The 23522-nt window shown below is 35.0% G+C and overlaps 3 protein-coding genes across 3 annotated transcripts; 2 read left to right on the top strand and 1 right to left on the bottom strand.

Annotated features, from left to right (window-relative positions):
• The first annotated feature begins 5564 nt into the window (after positions 1-5564).
• Positions 5565-13691, top strand: LOC110463739. The gene is made up of 8 exons (XM_021518577.1): positions 5565-5616; positions 6756-7076; positions 7908-8042; positions 9528-9632; positions 10161-10268; positions 11437-11507; positions 12178-12341; positions 13517-13691. The coding sequence occupies exons 1-8, from the start codon at positions 5565-5567 to the stop codon at positions 13689-13691; spliced, it is 1131 nt and encodes a 376-aa protein (XP_021374252.1).
• Positions 13692-14257: 566 nt separating this feature from the next.
• On the top strand, positions 14258-16409 carry LOC110463372. Its single transcript, XM_021517908.1, has 3 exons — positions 14258-14345; positions 15249-15385; positions 15662-16409. Exons 1-3 carry the CDS (start codon positions 14315-14317, stop codon positions 15878-15880), a joined length of 387 nt encoding a protein of 128 aa, XP_021373583.1. The 5' UTR covers positions 14258-14314; the 3' UTR covers positions 15881-16409.
• A 1726-nt stretch (positions 16410-18135) lies between these two features.
• LOC110463380 (enoyl-CoA delta isomerase 2, peroxisomal-like) lies at positions 18136-22368 on the bottom strand. Its single transcript, XM_021517918.1, has 4 exons — positions 22185-22368; positions 21110-21288; positions 20464-20599; positions 18136-18869 (listed from the first exon to the last, which is right to left on the bottom strand). The coding sequence occupies exons 1-4, from the start codon at positions 22307-22309 to the stop codon at positions 18623-18625; spliced, it is 687 nt and encodes a 228-aa protein (XP_021373593.1). The 5' UTR covers positions 22310-22368; the 3' UTR covers positions 18136-18622.
• Positions 22369-23522: the final 1154 nt, after the last annotated feature.

Below are 23522 nucleotides of genomic sequence, written 5' to 3' on the forward strand. Positions count from 1 at the left end.
GAGGAGGAAGAGGTAGTGGTGGAGGGAGAGAAAGAGGTAGTGATGGATGAGGCAGAGGAGGAAGAGGAGGATGTTTCTGTCAAAGATAATGAACAGGAAAAATCCCGAAGTGAAGTTTCTCCTTCATTCGACCATGGTATTCCTCTAGAACAATCTTGTCTATTTAAGGCCCTTGTGACACACACATCTTTCGATGATTCCGACCTCAACTTTGAGAAAGGTAAGTATTTAGAATGTGTATTCACAGTGCAACTCAGTTTCTTCTAGCAACATTTTTGCTTTTCTTTATTAGCATGCGGACTAGACACTTACTATCATTGCTTATTTTGTTCATTTCTTGTATGAAGTTTCATCTTTAAACTTAGCGCAAGACAAAATTTTAAACAAATAATACTAACCCTATTTTGAATAGTTCTTTTAAAAAAAACATCACTCTAAAAAGCGAACGAAAGAGGTGATGAGTAGTTTTAAAATTGTACGTGTGGTACCGAATAACTACAAAAAAAGTTTCATCAGAAACACACTACGCACTGACAATGGGTGAAGTGTTTAAGTACAGGGGCCTAAAGCTTCATGAGACTGAAAAGTATTGTCTGTGTTTCTGGAACCCTTGGTATTTTAAATTAAGCTTCCTCACCAGTCACATTTATACCAGGTTCAAATAAGCACAGGTTTTGTTTTATTCTGTTTAACGTTCTATCAACAGCTAAAGTCAGTTAAGGATGTGCCTTGATGTGTGTTGCGTATGCGTGCATGTGTGCTTGAGGCAGGGGAAGTCGGTGTGCTTGCCTCAGTATAATAGCGCGGATCTGATGCCGACTTTATAGTGCTAACTCACTGGAACACCTTGCCGAAGTCACCCAGCACAGCATTCCGCCCGGTCACATTCTACTGACAACGGTCGAACGTGTTGTTGCCATTACCCTCAATGCTAAACGTTAAGCAGGGAATAACAACTACCATTTTTAAGGACTTTGGTATGTCCCGACATGGGGACAGAACTCACTGCCTCCCTTACATGTGCTAACTACATGCATTGTAAATTCATTCCAGTACCTCTGACTGGCGGAGGGTTATTTCCTATTTTTTGCCGGATTATATGTCTCTGGTGAAAGGTTTCAATATTTGTATTTGTAGGACAGAGACTGGTGCAAACACATCAGGCTAGTGAGGAAGATATTGCCTACGGCTATATACGCAAACACCGATACAGCCAGCTCCAGTATGGATACTTCAACATCAGGCAAACCAGATTATGGGAACCATCAACAAAGAATGTTTTTAAGAAGTTGTTTACGAGCATTTAACTTTGTCTTTTGAGCAATGTTTTGAACTGCCTGGATTTCTTTTCCTCGTAAGACGAAAATCGGAGCAGTTTAAATTTTCAACAACAAAAATATTTTAAATTTCATAACGTTTATTTGATACTTTTGAAATAGCATATATCAGAAAACTAATTTAAGCATTTTATTTAATTAATCAGTTAAATGGTTTTTAAAATAAGATAAGTAGCAAGAATGTCCTTACTTAAGTTATCCTCATTTTAGGAGGAAATCTTTGATTTGATAGCAGGTATAGGGAAATGTGAGCATAAATTTTGCTTTTAACAGATTTTTTTAGAAAACAGTTGTAATTTTTCTGTGTGAATAACCTATCAAGGAAAAAGAGCAGGAACGAAAATCATGAACGCAAAAACCCTTTGACATTCTCATACTTAGTAGCTGAACATGCATTGCTTGGATATTATAGGATTAATGTAAAACAGAAGGGAAACATAGAGAGGAATTCTGAAGAAATAAGGATAAGCGATGATTATTATATCAAGGTTTCACTGTCTGAGAGCAAGTGAACGTGTTGTTTAAAACCTGTTTGTTAGAAACAGAAATGAAGTGTTTATTTCACCAAGCTTTTTTCTAGTAAGGCATTAATGGTTTTAAGAGCATAACAAAATTCTGATCATGTTCCTTCTCTATTGTCAAAGGCCTCAAACTGTGACATATTTGCTGGTGTATTCCCTAACAGTTTACATATTACAGAGATAGAAATTATATACAGTCATTCATTTTATTTTCCTGGTATCAAAGTAGAGTTGAGCAGAAAGCGATAATTCTTTTTGTACGTTTTTTATAAGTTTTATTGATAAGGAAGAACATTAGCAAATATGGTCATTGGTAAGCTTATTGCGGGTGGTTTTTGAAGGTAACTTTTTTTATATACAATCCAGTATTTTTCTGTGATATATTAAACATACATTGATGTGTATTGTGTTACATTTAGCAGTTACAATCAGCGTCTGGCATCTGGTTGAATGTTTTTTTATGATGTTTTATTTAGCAAATTTATTGACAACAAAGCTTAAGTATTTACTTTAAACTGAAAATCGAATCAGATTACTTTTTAATCTTTTAATGATAAGATAAAACACTTCAATAACATTTACTGATATTGTTGAACTTTGTGATATTTTTATTTACAAATATTGTATGAATAAAGAACGATTTGAAAAAAAAATGCTGCTTTTTGTCCGTTTATATTTTAGCTCTATTTCTTTGGAAAGCACTACGTTTAGACCGATTGTCCTTAAAATACATTCTTTTAATTGCTTTTTTTTTTATGAAAATATATATATATTTCAGCAGATTAACCTTCAACGACTTTTTACGTTTTTAAAAGCTTGTATCTAGAGTTCGTTTTTCGCAAATTATGTTTTAAATGAGACGAAAGTGTTACTTTAGTCTCTTTGAAACTAATACTGGAATTTGTCTCAACTTGGAAACATGTTTATATCTTTAATTTTCTATTTCAAGCTCTCCAAGTAATATAATTTATCAATTCAGAAGCCTGTCGAAGCGAAAAATGTCATTACCATTTCTTAATCATCTATTAAATGTAGCAGTAACGTTTGTTATTCATTTTGGAATACAAAATTCCAATTTTTTTTTCTATTTACTCTATCCAGGCGGATTCTGTGAACCAGCAGTTATATCCAATAGCCGATCGGTAAAAAATGAACCTTTCCTAAATTGTCAACAGAAAAAATTGCAATGTAATATATATTTGTGAGTATTTGCCCAAACCTCATGTACAGACAAGGTTCCCAAACGGTTAAGAGACCTAGTGATATTGTTAATTCGGTCAATTGTTGTACATTTGTAATTATAAAGTACTCCTCTAAATAAAAAAAATCATAAATTAAGGTTTTTTGACGCACCTGTCCCTCTGTTTCAACAGTATCTTAGACAATTTGGATTTCCAGCATTTTGGACACTTGCATCACCGATGAGTCCTATTGGTATTTCTTACATATTAAAGTAAATCAGTAAAGCAGTTTTCTTCTTCTAAACCTACTGATACCAAGCAAGAAACATTCTCTGAAATAATTTCGGTATAAACAAAGAAGTTATATAGACTAAAACTGTACTGAGAAATATTGAATAAGGGCAAAAAACTGCTGCTTTTGAGAATACGTATAAATGTATGGTGATATTATTAAAGTGTATTTTGTCAGGTTGCTTTTGATTAAATGTATTAATGTGTGTTGAAGTTTAAAACCCAATAGGATATTGTATATCATTATAAATTCCGACAGCTATCTAAATATTAAAAGGATCCCTGTCCCGCTGGACTGTGTTTTTTTCTCGGGCTGGTATGGGAGTCTTTGACTGATTAGGAGTAGGATATGGTAATGGTCATTTGATAACCTATAAATATACGAAAAACCACAGTGGAATCTCTAGTGCTTTACCTGCAGTGGGACAGGGATCTTTAAGGTGATAAATTATGATGCAACTGTTACTTGAACCATGGACACCGAGAAAACAATGGAACTCACACCAGATAACAAGCTTATTTGTGACGTATCGACGAATCATGTTTGTTTAGGAGACACGAACCAGGGATATAAACACAGTATGTGCCACATGCTCGTTCGATCCCCAGCTAAGTCAGCAACATGACACAGAATGTATTTCGTCATGTTACCGACTAAATTGATATTAAATACCACCGATCCAATTGTGTTAAGAAATAAACAGATTTGTTTTAAAACTGCATATCAATAAAATGATAGCATCAAAATTTTGAAGAAACTTGCAGATTTTTCACTAATTTCATCTTATCACATTATAAAAAAAGGTGCTAACATATGAATTGTCTTTAAGGTGTTCGTATAGAAATCGATGCGCGGGGTAAACACTCGACATATACTTATGGATTTTTCTTTCTTTGCGATTATATGTATTCGTGAAATAATTGTTTAAAGTTGCCGTGTCGCAATCCGTCCGAGAAACTGCGGTTAAATTGGTGTAATAAAATTTCATAAATGTTATATATATTAATTATTATACAGATTATATTAGAATGAAAAAAATTAACATTCCAATGAATTATATTTATGTCAAGTATAAGCGTATTATTAAGCATTTTCCCTACTGCTACTTATCTCACCAGGCACAGGGTTGAAGCCATGTTTACGTTATTATCATGTCACGATAGATGAATCTAACGAATGGCGAATCTGTGTGCGACTGGGTCAGAGATAAGGTTTACATAATACTATGTGTCCAACAGGGTCGGAAGGTAATGTTTACACAACAATCATGCTTTCATCTTAACTGATGAAGATCTATTGCTTCAATTGGTAAGCTTACCGACTTCTTAACCCACTTATGAAATAGTATTATCATAAATGATCGCAATAGCATAGGAATCATACCAAAATGTATCGTCATTTATTAAAGGGGCACATTGGGGCATGCATGACATTATATATAAATCATCGACACGTAAGCAAACTTATTTTTATTCATTTCAATTGCACGTTTCACATCCTGAGTGTGGTATTAACGGAAAGTCAAAAACTTTGGAAGAACAACAAGAAATGACGCCAATTTTATCCTGTTGAGTAAGAAAGAGCGAAAGTTCGCGGCACGGTACCTTTAAAGAACAATATTTGAAATAAACAATCGTGAAAATTAAATGACTGTTTATTTTCTGCAACTTATTCATATGCTGGTAGACACTTTTTACAAGTTGAATTGAGAGAAAGGGTAAGTTTTTTCTAAAATTCATTTTTCTAACAGTGGTTTTTACCATTATAGCCCATTTAAAAATCTGGGTTTTTTAACAGGACAAGGTAAATTGATGTTTTTATTTTAAAACATTCCAGTGAGCGTCACATATGTAGAGCAAAAAGAATTATTAAAATGAAGATGTTTCACATGTGTTTAGACATTAAAAGTACGATCAAACGTTTTCAATAAATATGCCAAGTAATCTTATAGATAACTCAGCATTATTAAATATCATATGTAGGTACAAAACAGAAAATAGCTCGCACGACTTTCATTAAAAATTGGGTTAAGGTAGCATGTCTATTTCTCTGACAATGTTATCACCCACTTGAGTTAGAAGTAGATTAGATGGACACACAAAGCGACCAAATGGACTGGATTTATCACATATGGTGAGTGGATGGACAGAGGTTTATCAATATAAAACTACAGATACAATATACAGGTGGTATACCCAATGAAACAGTTTATTCGGAAACGAGCACAAGGATAATGGACAGAGTGGCGTTCTACGGTGTCTTAATAGCGTCTTTATATTATGCAGGTAAATGACAAGTCGTTAGCATTGGTTTATTATTTTGTTTATTTTCCTTGTTTTGTTTTTGTTTATTTATTTCAAAAAGTATTTCATTTTGGTAGCCATTTGTATAATTCAATTGATCACGCATGAATTTTATATTTACGTTAACTATGCAATGTTTATTTAATATTTGTTTATATCAAAAAATTGAATTTATTAATGCAGATATGTATATTTCATTGAAGAGTATTTGAAGAAATAAACATCTGAATATACTTTATAACATTACATGTAGATAACTTCTGTTAGTCTTGAAAATACATCCTTGATGAATGTCCGTTAAATATGCATTGAAAAAACCGACCAATTTTGGGGTTTTAGGGTAAAGACAACACGATACTAATGAAACTGTTGATATATTATTTTTACATGTATAGTGGTTGCTATGGTAATGATACATGTATATGGTTGCCATACTATTGATACATGTTTATGGTTGCTATGATGCTGATACATGTATGTGGTTGCCATGATACTGATACATGTCTATGGTTGATATGCTATTGATACATGTGTATGGTTGCTAGGATACTGGTACATGCGTATCGTTGCTATGCTAGTGATACATGTATATTTCTTATGATTTTGAAACATTATATAGTTATGTTGGCTATGTTAACCTGTATGTGGTTGCTATGAAATTGATACATGTGTATGGTTGCTATGATACTGACAAACCTGGTAGGAAAATTTAACTGTTTCGAAAAATCCTTCATATTTCATTTAGCTAAATACTTCTTGAAAATCACGTATCTGAATTTTTTACTAAAAATAATAACAACGTACCAATTAATCATAAGAAATCACCGAATTATGCAAGTTTAAATATTATGGAAAGTGTCTGAAGAAATTGACATCTACCTAACCGAGGCCCACTTGTATAAAACATATCAAAGTTAAGGAAAATCTCAAGCAATATATTGTCTATGGGAAATCTTAGACTTGAGGAAATCTCAAGAATTGAGATGTTTTTATACAAGTGGGCCCGAGCTTTTATAAAGTATTTAGAAATATATGCCCATTTTATTTGCCTTAACCAAACCTGAAAAGAGTCTACCATTGGTGCATAGCAAAAGTTAAAGCTTATTACTTTTATTGAACAGACGCCACTATCAATTGTGGAACATGCCTTCAGCCACCAGATTACGTCAGCAGTTTCATCAAACTTAAAGCACAGTCAACCCAATCAGAGGCCATCATTCTACACAACATCGCAGAGGTGCCAATCAAGGTCGATGTTCAGGTTAAACCAATAAGCGGCAACGACACAAATTACTTCTTCCCTGGATTAGGATCCTCTCAGCAGGATGACGACAAACAAGGAGTCTATGGAGGCGTGGTCTACAAGTATAACGAAACAGCTGTCAAACTGTATGTGCCCAACCGGAACGACGGTTCTGGTGATGGTTCCGTGATATTTACAGGTAAATTGTTGTTCTTGTATTCTTGTAACTATGGAAACCGATCACGGCCAGATTTTCATTTGCAAAGGATTGACCTCCTTGTTTCAAGGCAGTGAAAATACCTAAACCATCATCACAAATACATAATATTTTCAATTTACACTGACATTCACTCAATAACCATTGTTCCCGCAATCTTGAATTAGAATCGCATACACTTACCATAGAACACAAATTTTCATGACGTAAACAATAATTCGTGTGGGCGGAGTTATGCAGATATTAAGCTGTCACAATAGTGTGACGTCACCAACAGTAGATGTGGGCGGAGATAGCCAAAGATTATGCACAATTTGGTTGTTGCGAAAATGAAATTTGAAATAGAAAAGAAAAAAGAAAACTATCCCTGAAGTGAAAATTGCCCCTGAACATAAAATAACTTTACATTATGACATGTCTTGACATTAGGACTAAGATTTAACTGGCAAACTGCGATAATGTTTATTTCAACCGGCCTCAAAACTTTACTTAGCATCAATTGTAGGTTATTTCAGTCGCACATTTATTGTCAATGTTTCCATTCATAGAGTTGCAGTAAACATTCGATTTAGAACACACAATTGAGAATTAAATCCTTCATCCGCACAAAATGTATAAGATAGATAGCAAATGCTTGGAATATCATGTCAGTGTATAAACACACAAAACAATAGGTGTATGACTTTAGGCTCTCTATATGACTGGTTGTATAAATGTTACAGGTATTATGTTGAAATTAATCTCCTTTCTTCCTATTTTCGTGTAACATCTAGAGGAGATGTTACTACTGGTTAAGCACTTAACTTTTGACAGGTTACAATAATGCATGGGTTGGACCAAAGGTACAGAAAGAGGACGCGGCTGAGGTACGAGTAAGGGTGTGGACTGCATGTAAATTTCCAACTCCGGATTATGAGTCTAACTGGATTCCTATGAAAATAAAGAACGGTTAGTATAGTTTAATCCATGTGCAGCTTCGAACGTGACAACTGGTGATCTGGGTCAAGTTGTTCCAAGGGTGATTAGCTTAATCAGTGATTAGTGCAAATTTCAACTTTTATGTATTTTTGAAATGCAGCAATCAACCTAGTTCAAACTTTTCAGATATAAAGTATTAAGTAGAGTGAATGTACATGTAAATTTACGAGTTTTTACCGTGTATATTGTAGAAAGGTTGAAAGATGTCGTTAAACAGTGATTAAGCTAATCATCTTTTGAACAACTGGGCCCTGGTAATATACATCCTCGATATCGATGGGGTTTAGCTCACTTTCGCTCTCTACACCCCTGGAATATGTCATAGCAAAATTGAAGGCTCAATGTGCAGCCTCTTGTGGATGAGACGAGAAGACTAGTTTGTTCCTTTGATGTACATCAAAAGAATCTCGTGGTCGCGTAACTGTAAAAAAATGACTGGCTTTGAAGTCAGGCGTCGCTCCTTTGTAATCTTCAAAGGACAGGTATCAGACTAGTTTTTTTACCTGACACCAATCAAATAGCTAGCTGCGTACCTTCATTTTTGGTAAGACATATTCCAGGGGTGTAGAGAGCGGAAGTGAGCGTTACCCCTGGATATCGAGGATGATAATATACAACGTTAAGTTATCAGAGCTTTTACATGCAGATTAATGGATTTTGAAGAATTCAAATTATTTTCTGATCAAGTTTGAACATTTATTCTTCAAAAATGTATCTTCTACCAGAATATCTGATTTTTTTTCTGTACAGTCTTATACCATACGAAAGGAATGCATTGGTTCTCTTCTCGTTAGAATGTTTTTTATGAGAGGCGAACCGAGTTTTTGACCTTTTGTATGAGCATAACAAACGGCAAAGGCGAATTAAAGATAAATGTATCGATATTTTTTTTAAATAACAAGAAATGTAGTGACCATGTCGACCGTTTATACCCTCTTGAACTACAGACCTTTCTAAATCAGATGCTTTAAAGCCTGACCAACAGGACAAACGTTTTACAAAACTGTAGAATAAGGCAGTTGATTCGATATTTACGGAATTGTTTTTTATCGCAATTTTCATGAAGCATGTCTAAAGCTGGTGGACACGACAAAATGTTATAACAATACAGGATTTGAAGACACATAGGTTGACGGAAAACTTTTGTTATATGATCGATATCATGATCTCATTAAGTAATATTTTATTTGCATTGAATATCGATGTTTTCGTTTAAGCTCATATAGGTTTTCCATGTTGTTTCGTTATCACTACTGCGGTTTTCTCTATTGTCAACTTAGATTACATATATTAATGTCAGTTAATGGCATTGATGTATTAGGGGACGCTTGCCATTCTGGAACACATGGTCTTAACCTTGTATTTTTACAATGGTCGTCGAAGTTAAGTTTAAATTACTGTTTTGTATACAGTTCGGTATTTTCTCTTATTATTATTTTTATCAACTTTTGATAGGTACGGACTCGTTTCGGGAGGTAGTTCACGGACTAGGCTACGTCCCTAATTATGTAACAGTACAAGTATGGAACAATGGAACTGACTGGTATGCAGACGGAATAGGTATGTTTGATAGAGCAACAAATTAAGTATATAGCAGAAACAGAATATCTATGAATGAGGGGGGAGAAACAGAAATCAATTTGATTCAATCTGTACAGTTTCGTACAAATCAATTTAAACCCACCTTTACATATGGATTTTGATTATTTTTCCTTTTTAATATATATGTAAATATATCAAACATAAAAAAAAAAAATGTCAATGTTTCTTCACTTTATAGAAGTATATTTCAAATAAGAGTTTGAGAAATTATATCATCAGGATGATTATTGGTAAATATTTACAAAATTGTTATAATTTTCTAACAGAGAGTAACAAAATATGTATTTGAAGTAAATAAAGATATCGTTTTTTTTTAAACAAATCATAAATTAAATGAAACAAAATATAATTGAAAAAAGAATAGAAAATATTTAAAAACGCAACAGTTATCCAATATTTTCCCTACAAAGTTCCTTCAAAGTAAATCCGCAAGTCTTGTTCTTGTCATATCATAACTAATTGAACTGCCAATTTTACTCCATTTAGCATCAGGAATGACGCCGAACAACGTCAACAAACTTACATCCTGGGGAGGAGTTGTCTATGCCTTTGATGACAATCATGTCCGGATCTGGGTACCAGGTTTCGACACAGGTACTCTAAATCAAATTATCGTAGCTGTAGCAAATCTACTAAATAAGATATTGTTGATGATGATAGTTTTAACGAAAGTCGAAGATGGCAGAAATGTCATCCTGATATATTTTCAAAATCAATTGTTTTGCTTTTTACTTGAACTGCATGAGTGTTAAAACATACCAATGAAAAGGAATTAAAGTGACTATAACGAATGATAACAATTCTTGCTCTTTTGTTATTATTATTTTGATAATGGCGTTGATATTTATTCCAACCTTAGTTTTGCATTCATAATAACAAAAGAGCAAGAACTGTTATTATTCTATATGGTGACTTTAAAATTCCTTTTTACTAGTATGTTTTAACACTTTAGATTCTTAACATTAATCTTAACATTAAGGTTCCCTGTACCACTGCCAAACATTGTACACCTTTTACCAGCATGACTATAGGATTTGATTATGCAAGAATCATTAAGCAGAACAAAAGATTAGTCTGAGGGTGAACATGCAGAGGAACCAAACATGAATCGAAGTCCAATCATGAGATAGGTTTATTTAGTCAAATGCACTGGTTTGAGTGGAGTTCGGGCGAGGAAAATCTTTTTTTTTTGGTGCATATATATATAGAAAAGGTAATTACAATATCAAACTCGTAAATGCATTTGAGTGACTAGGTCAGCGGTAGTACCACGGTATTTCAACTTTATCACATTGGCACAAAACAGGGTTCTCACACTTGAGCTGACCGAAAATATAAGGCTTATTCAAGTTTTTTTCTAGGCCAGAAGACAAATTTCAATGTCATTTTCCAACACTCAACACCAGGAGTCATATATGTCGTATAAATAACGTGAAGGAGTCGCTCGTATGGGCAATGATTTTCTTGTCATTCTGGGTCAGGTTGACGTCGTCACATATCGTTTGATAAATTCTCTGCACCTCTCCTGCTTCCAGTCAGGAATGAGTTAAACTCTGGACATGCCAGTATTAATATTGATTCTACCTGTGTACTACATTTATTATAAAAACAACTTAAGAGGAGTTTTTAAAAACTACAATACAGTTCCTTAGTATTTTGCCTGCAGTTTAACAGGGATCCTTAAACATGTATCCCAAGCATCTACTCAATGTTTAGCTATTTCAATCTATTAATAACTGAATACTTCTGTCATGTATCACAGGAAGTATGTTTAGTGTGGCCGATGGTTGGGGTCAAGGGTCACAAGAGACATGGTCAGAGGGATTGGTCAAGGTGAGAGTTTGGGGTCATATGCCTGGAGACACTATATATGAAACTAACGCAACAATCGGACAAATCTCCAGAGGAAATACTTCTCCCCGACTGGGCGGCGTTACCGGAAGTCTGAACATGGATGCTGGGCTGATTTCTGTTACGGTAACTATATCATGGAAACCATTTATAATTCTAAAAAACTAGCTTACATTCCTTTTGAATATTTATGAGAAATAAACGAGGTGTCTCATTACTACAAAAAATTACAATATCTTTATACTATTGTCCTAATGGTCGCCTGTTTAATGAAAACATGACCAAAATCACTCTTGTCGGTCCGGATGGAAGCGCGCAGAGGATCTTAATCATAATTCCCGTCATATACATGTATTATTGATGGTTTTGTTGTCATTACCCGAGTTCTCGATGTGAGGACATGATATTGCTTGGATCGACTTAGATTTACAAAGCGATGGTAATACATGAACCATAAGACGCTTACCCATCCGAAACACATGGTTTCATTATCCTTGTACTTTTTCAATGCTCTCCATCAATGTCAATCATTCCTTTCTCAAGTATCTCCTTCAAATTTTGCCAAAGTTTTATTGATTTGAAGTTTAATTATGGTTTTGATGACATTTCGGTGTTGTTTTTTATTACATTAACCTGCGACTGCTTTGCACAGGTCAAGGCTCTGAGCGGTGATAACAATGGCTTTTCCTTTCCTGCCTTCGGTGCCGTTCAGAACACAGATCCTCACGACAAGTTTGGAGGTGTAGTGTATTCCTACTCATCACACGGTATCCGGGTCTGGCATCCCATTGTCCCTGGTGCCGGAAATACCGCCCTGTATCATAAAGGGACGCTGCTCTACGTATCTCCTTACTGGGGAGGTGGAATCCATTCTCAGGACTCCAAATTTGGATTAATTGAAGTTCGATTTTGGAACTCTTATACTGGGCGATGTATGTATCGTCTGTATCTTATTTACATTGTTCTTCATTCGAAAATTGATATATGTGTGGTAGATTTTAGTTGTACAAACGAGTACTATCGCCTTCTAGCTTCGCGCTTGATGAAACGTCCTTTTTGCCTAGTGGTTAAGCGTCCGGCTGATAAGTCCGGGGTCGCGGGTTCGATCCCCGATAGAAGCACACAAGTATCTTTCCTGTTGATAGGACAATGTATAAACAACATTGTTTCATCTGGGTAATATAATATGTAGACCATTTTATTATTCTGAAACTGTTCATTAGATGCGCTACTCCTATCGGTATTTACCACATTTTTTGCTTCTACACATGTTCAGACCTTAATCTTTCAAACTTAAGATGGCTGTATTTGAGGACAGAATAGTCTAGAAACAATTTAAAATGACATTTGATTGACCGCTATATTGATAGCACGATTTTCTAAATAAGTCCATTTTAGATAATACAAACATTCAAACGTATTCGATAGTATTATGTTCGGGATCTTATACTGCCAAAGGCTGTAATAATGCATTGAAGGTATTTGTAATTCATTTATATAGAAAGAAAACCGTCCGAAATACAAAAAAATATATTCTAGAACAATTCTAGAACTAGAGTGTAAAATTGCAAACAGCACCAGACCAGGATTCGAAACCTCGATTTCCTATCAATATACTTTTGCTCTAACCAACTGAGATGTCTGGTCAGTGGTACATTAGCCTGGACCGTTTGCGCTACAATTAAATTAAAAAAAAATAAGGAGAGATTACAGTATGCACGAAAACCTACCATGGATCTCTATAGTGTTTTGCCTGCAGTGAGACAGATCTTAAAGAGGAAATTATATTTCAATACAAAGGATTAATAATTTGATTTATCGAATTCCTTTGTTATGTTGTTGTTTTTTTGTTGTTTTTTTAATTATAATATCTTATAATTTTTTCATATTTTATTTATTATGTTATTATTTATTTTCTTTATTGATAAAACAAAATTCCCCGACTAAATCTATATTCCGAGGTTCTAATGTGTACTTCTGTATCCTAACAGGTCCTCCACCTACCACTCCCGCCCAAGCCAGTACATCGCCATTTACCGGTACCACATCCAATACGTCAAGTTTCTTGTCAACAACTTCCTTACCATTGACATCGGTACCCGTCTTAACTTCTACAACCGCAAAATCAGCCACAGCTTTGTTAACGTCAGCAAAGTTTTCAAGTAAGACCAAAGCATATAAATGCTACTATCACTATCGTTTTATAATGAAACATTTTGCATGACTAGTAAATGTTTTTAATACCATTTTTTTTGTTTCGAGAACTATCGTGACGGAATATCATACGAAGTTAGCGTTTTAATCATACATTCACAAAAAAACTTCAATAAATTATATCTTAATATCTTGGATACAATTACATCCTACATTGAAAAGACAATACCGTTACCATTTGAAAATTATTATGCACAGATGATGAAAAATATAAACTGCCAAAAAGAATCTTAACCTTATCAAGCAGCCTCATTTTCCATTTGTGATTCATTTTTTATTATTGTCCGTATCACGTATACTTTACCTTGCATACAGATTCAACACGAAGACCAACTTCTCATATGCAAACGACAAAAGCATCATCTTCGAACAGCAGCCAAACTTCCAGAACTGTAGGGTCCGTGACGCTTACATCTGGAGCTGGTGTCGGCGGTGGATCGTCAACTGGGTTTCCAGTGACAGCTTCCACGGGCATAAGGACAACAGCTGGATCGAAAGGATCCGGAACAACTTCTGGAAGCGGGGTCCCAGGAGTAACTTTGGCAAACAATTTATCAACAACCAGGAGCACTCTGATGGGAAGCATTCAAACCGCTGATGGCGGGCGTAAGTCGTACATTTTACATTGTCAAAAGGTTCATGTCTGACTTTTCAATGACTAGTACGTTATGTACTCTGTGATCTTAATCAGACAAATGACCTATGATGGTCAAAGGTGTAAGATATGTACCAGTTGACAATTTAATCGAAGTCGATTAGGATACACTTTAATCGTACTATTAGTTGTTACGCATGTACAAGATGACGAATCGAATTGACAAATCGATTCGGGTACACTGTATTGGATATTTTGTCATAAATGCGCGAGAGTCTATGAGCCTATTGCCGTTACAAACATTTCAATTACATGATGAAAATGTTGTTTAATATTGTTCACCAAATCTGTGTTCTATCATATTCATGCATTATATTTTGTTTATAATGTCTTTTAAAATACTATGGTTATAATTATAACATTCGTATCTATTTCGTGTTGTTGAAAATGACAGTGTTTAACGTCCATTTTTGTGTGACTCTAATCTTAATTGTTTTCGCTGTCGATATATTTTCTGGGAAAATATTTACACAAAAAAGAATCAACACTTAAATTGTTCATCACACAATACACATAAAGCAACGAAAAATAAATATCGCAAATGATGACATTTGTGTGTAATCCGTAAATTACTATTTCGACGAAAAATGAAGCTGTGCGAATACATATATGGTTGTCCTGTATATTATCAATAAAACAAATACGTTGTCACGATAATCTAATCCTGATTATCAAGGTACTGTAGTTGTACAGTTTCTGAATTCATTTTTTTTTTTATTTATACTGCTATGATTTGTAGCACAATTTTTGCTGTAAATGTGTTGATTTATATTTCCTGAACTATAGTTGTTGAAACTGTAGCCTATAAATTATCAAGGTAATTGCATCAGAATAAATGTTCTCTCTTTTTTTAGTCTCACCTGTAGCTACAGGTCTCATTGCAACTGCAAGTATCCTATCTGCAGCCGGCTGTTTGGGTGGACTGATCTTTGGCTTTCTAAAGAAGGAGAAGAAGGCGAAAAAGCAGCAGAGGATAGATCCAGAGGGCGAGGTGAAAAAGACTTAGTCAGTTCTGGGTGTCATTCATAAATTGAACCAAGATAAACTTGGCAAATAAAAATGCGTCACTATCTATATATAAACGGTCTGTTGCAATTGTCATGCTGTCCTCCGTTACTCCAAGGAGAGGTAATGTGGCTAGGAAGGTAATTTATCTAATAGTCTTAGATTCAGCAGTTGGAATCTGTACGAACAGAACGAAGATCAATGCTTATTAAAAGTCACCATTGCATTGAGGTAACAGGTAAATCTCGTTTTTTTCTTCTAGAAAACCGATACTTTTGGCAGTCAAACGGTCAGAGACAATAACGGAAATTCTCCAACAGAAAATGGAAATCCTAAACCAGATGAAGGAACTCATCCACCAGACGACGTATCTCCTCCAAAAGATGATGGAATTCCTTCAGTAGATAACGGAACTCCCGACACAGCTAATGGATCTCCACCGGCTTCAACAGATCGACCACAGACTGCACGTCCGGATTAGGGAGTGTGTTGATACAATAAACAAATGACTGGATTTTTCTTCTAACTATTTAATCCTACTTACACAGTCAAACCTATTTGAAATACTGACATCCAAATTTTCGACATGACCAGACATTATGTGTAACAGATTTACTTTCAACTTCCAAGAACCAATGTAATATTTTCTGATATTCATTTTCACAACTGTTTTCTAACGATAACTGTATACAGGGAATTTTTCGCCGCTGTTTAACTTTGGACTGTTTTGCCCTCCATAATTTCCATTAATAGCCAATCCTCCTTGATTGCCTGTTATTTGTTTGGCATTTTATGATGCAATATCCGCAAATAATTTGTCAATATTTGCCATTACACGTTCCTACGTAATTATCATATGAAGTATTTCATTTGCAACAGCCACTATATATTTCCTCGCTTCCGAATAGTTAGATAAATCTATTATGAGTTGGTCAACATTTTTAAGTATCCATTATGAGATACATCAGTAAATTGTTTCTTGCACATTTGTAATAACTTTTAAATCAAAAGAAAATAACGCCATTGACAAAAAATTGAAATTAAATACTTACTTTTTCTGTTTGTTTTTGTTTTGTTTTCTGTTTGATTTTTTTTCTATTTTGCTCTTCTTTCTAATCATTGCTTTTTATATTTTAATTTACAAGGACTTAAAGTCACTCGTATTTCTCACCTGTTATTTGATTTTGATAATCAGTGCATGTTTTATGTGTTTTTTGAAGGAACTCCTTTTATCGAAGCTTAATATTTAACACTAATTAGACAAATATGCAATTATGTTAAACATTTGTCATGATAATGTAATGCTTTCGATTAAAGTTTCAAATTCAAAATGTTGTTTTAGTTAATTTGTTGCAATTTATAAGGATTTGCCTTAATTAATAACATAATTGAGTGAACATCATTTTTCTCCATACCGTTGTGCTTGGATTTCAAGCGCTAGGCTGTTTTTAGTTTTATTAGACGCACAACATAATCCGATTTTATCATTTGTCAATGCTTTAATCCTAAAATCTGAATCAGTAGAATAAAAATCATTATTTAATCATGTTCATTTATTTTATTTGCTTTTCTCCAGTTTCATTATTTTACGTCGTGCAAGTAAATTTATATCCTGCCATCAATTAAATTTTCAAATTGTACATACTGTTTTGCTTGTTTGTTTACACATATCAGGATTAACTTTATTTAATTATCACGTGAACATAATTTATCTTCACAACGGATTGCTTGGATATTACTATGTTATTACAAACTTTATCAAAGCTGAACGTCACACACACATGTGATACACTTTAAAAAGATTGTAAAAGATACAGTATGCCAAAAATAAACTACACTGCATCCTACAGCTGTTTCGTCTACTATTAAAACAGAGGGGCAGGTGCGTAAGACACCTTAATTTAAACATTTAATAATTTAGAGGAGTACTGGTTAGTTTAAAATTAAATAACCTGTAAAGTGTGCATATAATTAACCGTTCCACCACTCAAACGAGAAAACTGTGGCCATCAAGGTTACAGCACACATCGAGGTCTACATAAATCAACCAGTAATACCACCTTTCATCTTGAAACCAAACATACGCTGGTCTTATACCGATATTATACAGTAGTAAAATAAATAGACATTTTACAATCACAACGCTGCTTCGGTCGGCGTAGCATCAGTTGACTTTTTTCATGCAGGCACTGATTGGTTTAAAATCTCCAATAATATCCATTGATAAAGCTGCATTATGTACTTAACATATCGTACATTTTTTTAACTCGTTCGTACACTTTTTTGTCTCGTTTGTATCACGATGTCACTTGTTCATAAGACTTTATGTTTTATTTTTATTTTCAATTGCGATAATAGGCTATTTTTTTTTGTCTCCTCGTTATATCGAATCCTCTTTATTCAAGTACATGGTACTTTAATTAGTAGATAAAGCAGACATGTTCCAGGAAGAATAGGTGAATCCAGCATTATCGCTGTGACGTCATAATTATGATGACGTCAACTATGTTCAACTAGCAGCAATTACATTATAGCGTAGCACTGACATATAAAATTATGCAACATTTCATGAACCTGCGAATTCTACGTCTACATTACTTTGTGACAAAACGTCATGCTTAACACCACAATTAAACGACAACTTAAGAAGGTGACGCACAACTCAAAGACGTCGATGATAACTATTAACATTGTTTATGAAAATAAAATATTTTATTAAAAACATTAATTGAGCATTCTATTCATACATACCTGTCCATAGCTATACAAACATGACTGTGTCAGTAAATAACGTTTAGCATCATACTCATATAAAAGTCGGAATCTACAGTAAAGCATTACACTCATATAAAAGTCAGAATCTACAGTTTAGCATTACACTCATATAAAAGTGAGAATCTACAGTTTAGCATTACACTCACACAATAGTCAGAATCTACAGTTTAGCATTACACTCACACAATAGTCAGAATCTACAGTTTAGCATTACACTCACACAATAATCAGTAGCTACAGTTTAACATTATACTAACAATAATCAGGAGCTACAGTTTAGCATTATACTCAACCAAAAGGCAAGACTGTATTTTAGCATGACACTCAACCAACACTTAACTCACATAATACTCTTTGTAGCTAAAGTTTAGCATATCACACAAACAATATTCAGTAACTTCAGTTAAGCATCAGTAACTACAGTTTAGATTAACAATACTTATAGTAACTAAAGTTTAGCAATGACTGAATTGGAACTCGTCTGTGGGTACAAATCTTTCTTCATGGTCTGAAGCATATCGCGGTCCATACCGGAAGGACCGAGAGCCCGGAGAGCTATCTGTTTGGCGGTGTTGAGCAGGTTCGCTGGCTCAACTGCCTCGTCCACTATCCCAAGTTCCTTAGCTCTCGTGGCTGGAATCATCTTGCCGAACAGGACAGCTTCCCTCATGGCATCCATCCGGTCAATTTTAAGTCTACAAATAAAAATTGAAAAAATGTTTATGACCATGATGGTTTAACATATGTTAAATCGATATTTAAAAATGATGAGTTTCCGGGTGTCAAAATAATTATTTTTCAATCAGAACTAAAAGGACAGAATACAGAAAGCCTATGCACTTCTGTGATATTGGATTGTAATCATTTAAGAATCATTGTCCCAATGTAGGCAAAATACTAGAGAAATTTAATGAATGCAGCAATTCCCCATTAACTTTGTTTGATATATAACTGGGGCAACACAAGACCAGAGCCTTGTACACCTAGGGTTCAAATCACGCTGTTTTTGTTTGTAATTGTTGTTGTTGTTGTTGTTGTTGTTGTTGTTGTTGTTGTTGTTGTTGTAATTGTTGTTGTTGTTGTTGTTGTTGTTGTTGTTGTTGTTGTTGTTGTTGTTGTTGTTGTTGTTGTTGTTGTTTGTTGTTGTTTGTTGTTGCTGTTGTTGCTGTTGCTGCTGCTTTCGTTGCTGTTGCTGCTGCTTTTGTTGTTTTGGTCGTGTTGTTTTTGTTGTTTTGATCGTTTTGTTTTTGTTGTCGTATTTTTGTTGGTGGTGTTGTTGTTGTTGCTCATTCCATCTTTATTTTTTATGAAAGTTTCGGAAAATATGTTTTTTCCTGTTTAAAAACGATTTATCAAAGTTTTTGTCATAACGAAGAGAAAACTCCCTAATGTTATGTTTTTTTTATACTATTGTTGTTAATGTTGTTGTTGTTGTTGCTTTAGTTGTTGTTTTTGTTGTTGTTGTTGTTCATTTCATCTTTATTTTGATAAATTGTTTATAACAGTTTCGGAATATCTGTTGTTTCCTGTTTATAAACGATTTATCAAAGCTTTAGTCGGAACGAATGTAAAACTTCATAATGCATATTCACATATTCTTGTAGTGGTACATGGATCTTCAAACACAGCTAGGTTCACTTTTAGTTGGAATCAATATAAATAGGATCTACATATATATATATAACATATATGTTCAGGATTACATGAAATATCAATCTGTTATAAATAATACATTTTATAGACGTGATATCGATATTTGACCGATATAAAAGTACCCTTAGTTGCATAGCCACTGAGTCAAATATTCATTCTCATACTTTTAAACCAGGCTGGTAATCAGGCTAAGTAAATGTGTTCAATACTCGAATCCAGAACCTCTGGCTTACTAGTCTTACGCTCTATCAAATCATCTAAAGACAAATTCTCCCTGGCCAAGTCGGCAGGATGCGGCTAGCTTTTGATCAGGGTGACAGTTTGCCCCTCCAGGAAAGAACTCGTCCCGAGTTTCTTCAGGAATCAAAGCGATTCTTCTTAGAAAGCGCTGAGCATTTTTGTCAACACTTCCCATGTCCCTCCGTGGGCGCCAATGTAACAAAAGTTAATATTTCTCAGTGTCTCCGCTAGGGGTCGAACCCGTGACGTCTGGTTTACTAGTCGTACGCTCTACTGAATGATCTTAAGAGAAATCCTCCCAAGCCAAGTCGGTAGGAAGCGGCTAATATTTTACCAAGATGGCATTTGTCATCCCTTCTTTAAATTATATTGTTATCATTAATGAATCATTCTTACCGAAGAATTTCAAATCCACTCCGTGGCATTGACATTTTTTTGTGTATCTCATTCCAACTAATCCAGCCTCGTTTGGAATTCATGACGCAGTAGTCATGTGATTTTGCCAGGAAAGCCCCACCGGCGAAAGCATGCCCTACAGAATGAAAAAAAAAGAATGGCAGTTTAGCGTCTTACCCGGCGGACTGTGGTCAGTTTCCGTAGCAATGTGTTTGTTATATTACGCGCAGGGGTTTCCTTTCATATCTGGCCGGTGAAAATACAAATGTGGATGCAAATTTCTTGCGATTTTAAATAGTTATGGACATCTAGTTTTGGTAGAAACTTCTTTTAACATACCGAAACATTATATGTTCACAACTGTAGTATTGTATACACAGATCTGTAACATTTTAAAAGATATGTTCATTTGTCCTAAAATTCAAGGAAACCTATCTATACAATTTTAATCAAGGCCCGACAAAAGTTAACAGAGTCACCGTAAGTCACATCCATGTCAAGCAATACACGGATGTTGAAGTTCACTCATGCGTTCCAACCCACACCCCTCCCCACACCCCCAACACCCGACCCTCGTTCAAGGAAAGACATGTTTATTATTGAAAAGACATGTTTGTATTTGTAACAAAAAAAAAACAAGTGGTACCGTTGATCGCAGCCACGGTTGGGAGCGAGAAGTGCCGAATACGCCATTGTACTTTTTGGAGGCTCTCTCGAAACTTCTTGACCACATCATCTGTCTCTGACTTCATCCAAGGAAGGTCAAGGCCATTGCTGTAGAACTTCCCTTCGCCGGTTGTGATGACCGCCTTCACGTCTTTGTTTCTGGAATGATCCCATAATGATATTTTTATGGCATTTCTGGAAGTCTTTCGTAATTTTTGCGATATTAATGTCACAAAAACAGTTGGTATCATTCTTCAAGTTACAAATCAAATAGAAGATCACAAAGACAGATGAGCGACGCATAAATCTGAGTCAAAGATAGCACGTGTTTAAATAATAGACAAATTCGGTTACGAATGCGCTTCAAGCGTGCAATCGAATGTCCTTGGTGAAGACACAACTTTCGACATCATTTTTGCAGGCTAACTGAGGATTTATTTAAGTAGCATATATAGGATATATCGTAACTTGTTATATATTACACACATATATATATATATGATAAACTGATATAATATAATATATATGATATATCTTTAAAAGGTATCTCTTTATCGATAGGAGAAGCGTCCAGAGTCGAGTGACATATGAAATATACAATTTCGTCACATCGTTGTACAGGTAAACAATACAAATCGCTCACTCAGTCATAGCTTGACAAAGGGACCGGTCGGTCTTGAAACGTTGCGACACGTTTAATGCGTACATGGTTTGTGTATAAAGTAAAACTTTGATATAACATATTTTCAAACTGATGAATATTATAGAAGACATACATATATACTGTATAAATCAAACATCTCATATTATTCTATGAAATACGTTACTCTTTGAATATATGCTGAGTTAGCTTAGCAAAACGTTTTGCAAGTCTCAATTTATTTTAGACAATTTTCAATAATTCTGTTCCTTTACAGATCGATATTTTCTACATTGACCGGTATTTTTAGTTTCACCTCATTGTATCTCTCACATAACGTCCTATATACTGACCTTTCTACTTCGTCATTTCGGTCACGTTGTGACCTTTCCCGCATGTCGTCCTATATACTTACCTTTCTATTTCATCTAGAATGTTCCACATTTCGGTGACGAATATTTGATTGAGTCGGTTTTCACCGTTCTGCATTGTGATGATGGCGATTCCATCTTCTGTGTATTCCACCCTCACGACCGGCATTGTGACGAGCAGACGACAGGCCTAGGTGATATCGTATTTAGGCGCATGTGTTTACATGCGTTCTGTATCATCAACGGCCGCTTTGTTGACCTTAATATCTTTTCGGTTAAGGGAGTAATCAATGTTTTTTAAGGATGAGTCTCCATTTAGGACCGTCAGTTCAAACTTTGATCCATTGGAAACAACTTTTATAGAACATAATTAAGAGGATATGTTTTATATTAGTGGTCCATTGTATCAGTGTTGTGAAATAAAACAAAAGCTTAACAAAATACGATCACTATTTGTAACATAGTGAAAGAGGTTATTGATTTAAACATTGAGGGCAAGTTTTAAAGAAAAAATGGCGGGTTGTGAAAAATAAAGACTTGCCAAGCCGCATGAATCTGCGTAAAATTGATTTTTACTGTTTAGAAATTGTTTGTTTCATACCAAGGTAACTATTTTAACCGGTCTTCCTCCCACGACCCAACCACTCTCCTTCACCCCCTCTCATTGCTTCTTTCTTCCGTGTTGCCTTCCGTTACAGCTAGATTTCCACTGTGATCGGTCTTTTTCCTGTCTGTCTCCCTTAGAACGTATTTATTGCTATAAGACCCACATCCGCAATGATCGTCTTCTCTTTCTGCGCCCTTAGGGTTCAAGTGAGGTGCAATGGCGTGCGATACTGTATTGGTTTTCCACTCATTGGTGCGGACTCATACTGTGCACTGGTTGATCTGTCGCTACAAAGACAGGCTACTATATACGGCTCCTATATACGAATATCTGTCGAAGATTGGTTCAACAAACTTCGATACTTCAGGAGTTACGGTCACTTTCGCTCTTTGCACCTATGGGATTTATCATAGCAAAGTCGAAGGCTCAGTGTGCACCACCTTGTGCATGATACGAGACTAGTTTGATCCTTTTGATGTTCATCAAAAGAATCTCGCGGCCGCGTAACGGTAAAATTGACTGGCTTTGAAGTCTGGTACCGCTCCTCAGTAATCGTCAGAGGACATGTATCGGCCTAGCGATCAGTAAGGTTTATTTCACAAGAGACCAATCAAAAACCTACGTAACTTCATGCCTTCAATTTTGCAATGACATATTTCAAGGGTGTAGAGGACGTGAGTGGGCGTAACCCTTGGGGTAATATTGAGGATGCATCCACCCAAAAATCACTCTGAAGGTGATATTGCTTGAAAGAGACAGCAGTCTGCAGACCTAC

Source organism: Mizuhopecten yessoensis, unplaced genomic scaffold (genome assembly GCF_002113885.1).
Source record: "Mizuhopecten yessoensis strain PY_sf001 unplaced genomic scaffold, ASM211388v2 scaffold1511, whole genome shotgun sequence".
NCBI lineage: Eukaryota > Metazoa > Mollusca > Bivalvia > Pectinida > Pectinidae > Mizuhopecten > Mizuhopecten yessoensis.